The sequence below is a fragment of the Rhinichthys klamathensis genome, unplaced genomic scaffold (assembly GCF_029890125.1).
Source record: "Rhinichthys klamathensis goyatoka isolate OS25496 unplaced genomic scaffold, OSU_Roscu_1.1 h1tg000111l_1, whole genome shotgun sequence".
NCBI classification, from domain to species: domain Eukaryota; kingdom Metazoa; phylum Chordata; class Actinopteri; order Cypriniformes; family Leuciscidae; genus Rhinichthys; species Rhinichthys klamathensis.
In genome coordinates, this window is record NW_026606649.1 from 10,755,834 (window position 1) to 10,763,154 (window position 7,321).

The following is a 7,321-nucleotide window of genomic DNA, read 5'->3' on the forward strand; positions in this document are numbered from 1 at the left end:
CACTCTCATGGGTAAAGTTAGTCCAGGTGATACCAGGTTAGTCCTCATAAGTAAGGGTCAGGTGTGTGTGTGTATGTATGTAAGTGATGTCCAGATAAACCAGGGTAGTCCTCATAAATCATAATTCAATCAGGAAACGCCCACTCCTGCCCTGTCCTTACAGTGCTTTAGTTTGTCAGGTCTTCATATTACCAGACTGTTTCATTAGAATTAAATTCTGAGCAGTCAGATTTTTACCCCATGCCATAAGGAGCAGTTTAATATTTATTATTAATCTCTATGACAAAGGGAAAGGTGGGTCCCCATAAACCAGGATGGAACTTTTTAGGGGAAAAAGTCTTTATAAACCACCCGTACCAGTATGTGTGTGTGTGTGTGTGTGTGTGTGTGTGTGAGTGTGGATTTAAACATAGTCTGTGAGAGCAGGTCTATTAGAGGACATCCCGGAGGAAAGGAAATGTTGGCACACACTTCCTCCTGTACTGTCAACTAAAGGGGACACACACAAACACACACACACACACTTCATTCTTATGCCAGATTCTGACACACACATTCACGCAAATGGGAGTAATTAATCTCCTCTTCATTAGGATTACCTTTTCTTTTTTTTCTTGAGGGATTTAAAAATGTCTGGATATTATAACACAATAAAGCGCTTCAACAAACCAAGGACAACAGATATGATGGCATTCATCGTATATGCAGTGAAAACAAAACCCTTGATCTATTGCAGTAAAATCCCTTGCAGTCAGATTCACAGTGCAGTGACACACACACACACACACAGTAAATGGTCATTAATGCATTCAGTTTAATGGCTCATTACAGAGGGAGGCAATGTTTAGCCAACAGTGTTAGAAAGGTCAGCAACTGAGGGGGGAGGTTAGAGAGGTGAGGAGATTCACCAGATGAGGGTAGCTGGGTGAGGAAGGGGGGATAACCAGGACCCATGGGAACTGGAGTCCTGCCCTCTGTTAATGGACTGCAAAATGAGCCCCGGTCCCCCGTGTCATCAAATCAGATACAGAGGCAGATGGAGATGGAGTGAAAGATGACAATCAGGGTCAGACCCTTCATATTAAAACCGTGCTGTTTCAACGTTCACAGTTGGAGGCGGAGGCACAGGATGAGTTCGCTTCACTCACATGTTTGCAATAGGATTATTTTTAAAAAAGCTTAACGTGCTCACAGGAAAAAATTAAAAACACCAGCTTCAAAGATACTTTGATTCTGTGTCAGCAGAAAACTGATCAAGGTAAAGCAGTACTGGCGTTCAGTTTAGATCGTCTGATTCACCACCTAAAGTAATTTTCTCCTCTGGCGTTTCATGAAATTCACACTCGGTACACACACTGTACGCGAGGAGTCGACTCATTTTGATCTTCTTTGTGGCTTGTAAACTGAGACTAACCTTCAATTATTATCCCAGTGCAAGTAAAGGCAGGAGATGCAAATAAAGGAAAGATTGCAATAGCAAATAAAAAAAAATAGCAAATATTTTGCAGTCTTTGCACAACAGCGTTAAAGTCGGCATGAAATGAAAGTTGCGACGGACTTTATTTCCGTATTGTGAATTATTCTTGAGAGAAACAGTTTATTGAATGAGCTAAAAGATGTGGGGCAGAACTTAATGTTGTCTATAAGTTGTTAATTTGATAGTTAAAAATGGGCATTGTATACTGGAGTTGGACCCACTTTATATTTAGTGTCTTTTGGCCGGTTTCCCAGACAAGGCTCAAACTAGTCCCAGACTAAAATGCATGTTTGAGCTGTTTTAACTGAAAGAGACTTGCAACATATCTTAAAATATGTCAGTGCCATTGTTTTGTCTCAAGATGCAAGCCAGTAATGTTTTTTTCTAAGGCACATTTATAAAATCTACCTAATTGAACTAAGGTCTAAGCCTGGCTTAATCTAGGCCTTGTCTGTGAAACCGGGCCTTTACTAATCACATTAAAATGAATCATTAGATACAATGTACTCATTGTGTACATATATGTTTTAAATGCCAGCATACATTACATCTGTAATTAATTTCTAGGCTTATTACACCTATAATCTGTTGACCCTATCTTTTAACCCATGCTTAAACCTATCCATACCAGCAAACTTCTAACCTAACCTTATGAACCTTAATATGAAGTGGGACCAAAATGTATAACATACACACATTTGTTACAACATTCTTTCCTGTGTCATGAACTGCAGTAGATACTGCTCAAAATAAAAGGTGTAACCAAATGTGCAATCTCAGAAAAAAATGGCACAAAAGCTATCATTGGGATGGTTCCCTTTAAAAAAGGTTCCATACTTTGTATGTACCATATAGGTATAGCTACTAATATTTGGTACCAATATGTACCGCCCCAGGGAGAGTTTTTTTTTCTTTTTCTTTTTTTTTTTGAGAGTGTGTAAATAAATGTGAAGTCTGCCCTTAATGATAGACTGATAATCTTAGTATTAGTGGAAACGTGTTTGGATGCACCTGAGAACGTCACTGGCATGTGATTCCATTGCCATTTTAAAACGTAAAACTACTTACTGCCAAATGGAGGACTAACTGCTGTAATTAAATCATTAAATCTCACTCTCCGCTTCGCAGGACACGAAGAGAATCGCCTAACCAGCTCGCCAAACTCATTTGCTACTCGAGCATGAAATTATGACTTTTTTGGATAAATAATTACAAAGCTAACATCTGATAGCAAGGTGCACCCAGGGGGAGGATTAGCGCAGACAGGGGTGTTAGCCCTCATTACCAGCAGTGGATGAGAGGAGGAGAGAGAAAATATACTGGGATGGAGAGATAGGCTGTGATTTTAATTGCAGGCTTCTCTGGTTGGCTCCTTATCACAACCTCTCAGAGGGATCAAATGGCTCCTCTGAATGGAGCATTTCATTAACCTGTCACCTTATCACGGGACAACCTGTGTGATGCTAATGTGCAAATTACCATAAACGGGATCGTTTGTTTCCCTGTTGGACATTACTGAGACCCTCTCTGGCACGCCGTGTGAACGTGTGTGTGTGTGTTCGCGCGCGCGCTGTGAGAGAGGGAGGGGAGTGATGATGATGATTCTCTCCGCTCCATCAAATCACTATTACGCTCTTATTACTTTCTTCAAAATTCCACACCACAAGTAAAAGACACTTCTATACAAACTCAAACTCCTGAGCAGAATGCGCGAGTGGAAAATGCTTAATAAAACATTAAATATTGACTGGACATGCTATATGCACGATCAATGAATGGCCAAATGCATTTAATCATGGATGGATAGTGGCAAACTTTAATGAACACACGCTTAGTACACAAAACCTGGGAAAAGTGTTGATTTAATAACTGGCAACATGGCATTTGCTTTACTAAATCCAGTCCGTTTCTAAAGTAGGCTGCTGGAGAAAACAATCGTATTAAGATATGGGAAATTTGTAATATTTGCACTATAAATATGTCACAATGGAAGGTTTTTATGGTGACTTAAAGTTAATAGCCTCTCCATAGTTCTAGGAATATGGTACTTTTACCTAAAACAACTTTTAATAAAACAATGTCAACAATAATAACACTTATTTATTTATCATATGTAGCCTATACTCTATACTTTTATAAAAATCCATATTTAATTGTGACAATAAATATGCATGTATTGTCTTTTAAAATATTACGTAAGACAACTTCGTTAACCAATCAACAATCCATTTTTACTGTAGAACTTTTGTATTTATCCGTTTAAATCAACAATTTCACAGAATAGTTCGTCTTTTTCTACATTTATTGTTTTGAATATCAGTTTAAAATTAGTTCAGGACGTCAAAAACGATACATATGTTCAGCAACACTGATTTGATTTTAATATTGTTTTAAATTGTATTTTCTTATTGTATTTTTTTTTAAAGATTTCTATATTTGTTGTCATATTCAACACCTTTACGCAAACAAGACGTATGTAGGCTAACTAAAGTACTTCGTTTACACTGCCACACAGACACACACTAACACACACTGCAGCCTACTTATCGCGTGGCCTCGGATAGGAGGGGCCTCGCGCTTAAGTAGCATGCCAATCAAGCCGTCAACTTCAAATTGTGAGAGGTCCAGAGGGTAGACGCATCACTAGACGTTCCTCCTGACGAGACCGCGCTTCTGCACCAAGCGAGAGTTATTGCTGTGATTGAAAGTGGATTGCCCTTCTCTCCTGTAAATCTCCGTCAGAGTTCCTCGGGAGTTGGACATGTCGTTCCCCCAGCTGGGTTACCCACAGTTCCTAAACGCTTCCCAAGAGGTGTACGGAGCTGAGCGCGCGGGTGTCATGCCGTCCTCTCCACGCGAGGGAAGCTCGGAGAACGGCGCAAATCCCGCGACTGCAGCGGCTGCTATCACGCCAATGCTCGGCATGTACGCGAATCCGTGGACCGTGCAAAACTATAGCGCCTTTTTACCTTACAACAGTGCCGAGCTGGCCCTGCTGTCTCAGATGGTAAGATACTTTTAGACTTAAAAAAAAAAAGTATTTTACGGTTCATTCCTGCGGATAAATATCTGTACAATGTTTTGAATTGATGAATGAAACATTATGACTCTGTCAGGGCTAAATCTTAATAATTGGCAACGCTTCGAAAAGATAAAAAAGGACATCTTTACCAAATGTTCAGAATTGCATGAAGTTCATTTTTTTTTTTTTTTTTTTATCCATAAATGCCTAGTTAAAATTAACTAATTATTATTTGTAAATGTTTTACTCGCGCAAAATGATACAATTTTAGATAGAATCACGAGTCAGTTATTGCATCACTACTTTTTAAGAACGACGTTCATTTAGCTTTTATTATTTAACTAATTTACTCTAAAAACTTTTTTGAAAACAATTAATATTTTGAAATTATAGTTCTTCGTAATTTACATTTGTTTTTACTTGTTTGTTTAAAAGTGAACTGCTGCAAAGAAGTTTGTTGCCATGTTCTTCACCCAGTTGAAATAGTCAGTTCACTAATTCTCTTTTTCTCAATTAAAAGAAAAGAAAACAAGGAATGAGGCTTTACACACCTTACTGGAGACCCTTATGCATATTTCTGATGGTTTCAAAAACTTTTACTGATAGTTAATTTTGACAATCCACAGGGGTCGCCGTATGAGTTGAAGGATAATCACGGGGCTCACCCACCAGGATTTGCAGTCCACGCAGCGCCCGGTTTCTACCCATACGGCCAGTACCAGTACGGTGACCCGGCCCGGGCCAAGAGCGCAACCAGAGAGACCACCAGCACACTGAAAGCATGGCTTCAGGAACATAAAAAGAACCCGTACCCCACCAAGGGTGAGAAGATCATGCTGGCCATCATCACTAAGATGACCCTTACGCAGGTTTCCACCTGGTTTGCCAACGCGCGCCGGAGACTCAAGAAAGAGAATAAAGTGACCTGGGGTCGCAGTGCCGAGGACAGAGACGGACGGATTTTCGACAGCGACAATGACGACGACGCGGACAAAAATGACGACGAGGAAGAAATCGATCTGGAGACCATCGATATTGACAAGTCAGAGGAGCCCAGGGAAGATCAGAATCAGGAAACCTCGGATAATCAGCCTGAGAGAGAAACCGTGGAAACACCGCGGATATTATCCTCACCAGCACTTAAAATGGACAGCCCTTTGTCGAGTAGTAATAAAGAACAGAGTGTGGTCAAAAGCGTTGGTGAGGTGTCTCCTGGTGGACCAGTGTGTCAGAGGCCTGGAAACAGCAAACCCAAAATCTGGTCTTTGGCGGAGACGGCGACAAGTCCCGATAACACGCAGAAACTCAATGTACCCTCGACGCCCGCAGGCCTCAGGGCCTCACCCTCGACCCATCCAGCTTTCCTCTCCACTAACGGAATTTATACTTGCCAGATTGGGAAACTACACAACTGGGCGAGCGCAGCTTTCCTCAGCGCAAATTCTCTGATGGGTGTGCGCTCACTTTTAAGTCAAAACAGTAACTTCCCAAACCACAGCCCCGTTACGAACCCCGAGAAGAAGCCCTCGTCTGCCTCTGGGTCTCCATGTCTAGACAGCGACAACTCATCCGACAGTTTCAGTCTCAAACATAATGGTTAGTATTCAATACGCAAAGTAATTTTCGAGATCAACAACATTTTGGTCGCTGCTGTTGCAGTTAAATGCAAGTTTGTTTTTAAAGAGCACGGTTTTTCATTTATTTATCCTTTGAATTTTATTTAGATCAAGAAAACGTTCAGAGAATTGAATCTCCAACACTTGCGTCCAGATCAGCGTTTCCAGTCATCCATGACAGGTAAATTATACATACACACATCGGGGTTTTTTTGGGGTTTTTTTTCAAGGTTTTGATCACGTCAAACTTTGATTAGCTTTAATAATTAAAACACAGTTTCACTTCACACACAAGTCAATGTTCTTAATAACATTTTGTAAAGATCACCATTAGTTCATCATTATTTAATGCATTCAAATAATTAGACACTTTCTCTTTCATTTACATTTAAATAGCATGTGAAACTTTGATTCACACATTTTTATTAATAATCCTCAATACTGTGGCTTGTTGGCTTAGCCAGTGAAAGTTAATTAACGTCTAACCAAAGAAAACCAGTCATTTGCATCGATACACATATAACTCTACTGATGCTGTCATTTGTTGAAGTACTTTTTGACTAATTTTTGCCCTTTCTCTACTCATACAGGTCTCATCATGAAACATCACAACGCGCTCTGAAGACTATTTCATGAACACACAGAACTTATCAGAAACCTCTAAATTATTTAAGGAAAAACTAAAATGTGACAATACAATAACAGCATATAGCATCATCAGATAGACCAAAATAATTTTTGTATTTCTTAATACGCTCCCATCCTGCAATATCATTTTTGTATTGTCATTTAATATCATTTCAGCATGTTTGAGTTTACCGTGTAGCTCGACCGCATTTCTTTTACAGAGTTAATAAGAGTTATTTGTCAGAAAAATTGTGAAAATGATATATTTTTGTGTAATAAAGAAAATGAGATGAATTGTGTTACTGAAATCCATAATCATAAGTTAATTAATTGTGAGTTATTTTGTTCAAAATCCATGACTGAATTAAGACACGTCATTTTGAGCAGTTTCGTTATGTGATTTTTCTAATTGTAAGGGAATCAAATATATGTTATACAAATGTAAAATTATATTAATGTAAAAGGTGAAATTATATTTGTAATAACTTTGATAATCCGACATATGAACGTGTCCACATATTAGGTAGCCTAATTATATAATAAGCTGAAATCATGTATCAAAACCAGTCAATTGCAAAC

General features: G+C 39.1%; 1 protein-coding gene across 1 annotated transcript; it reads left to right on the forward strand.

Moving 5' to 3' along the window:
- The first annotated feature begins 4,057 nt into the window (after positions 1-4,057).
- irx1b (iroquois homeobox 1b) lies at positions 4,058-7,041 on the forward strand. Its single transcript, XM_056254446.1, has 4 exons — positions 4,058-4,484; positions 5,126-6,095; positions 6,224-6,296; positions 6,706-7,041. Exons 1-4 carry the CDS (start codon positions 4,239-4,241, stop codon positions 6,749-6,751), a joined length of 1,335 nt encoding a protein of 444 aa, XP_056110421.1. The 5' UTR covers positions 4,058-4,238; the 3' UTR covers positions 6,752-7,041.
- The last annotated feature ends 280 nt before the right edge of the window (positions 7,042-7,321 follow it).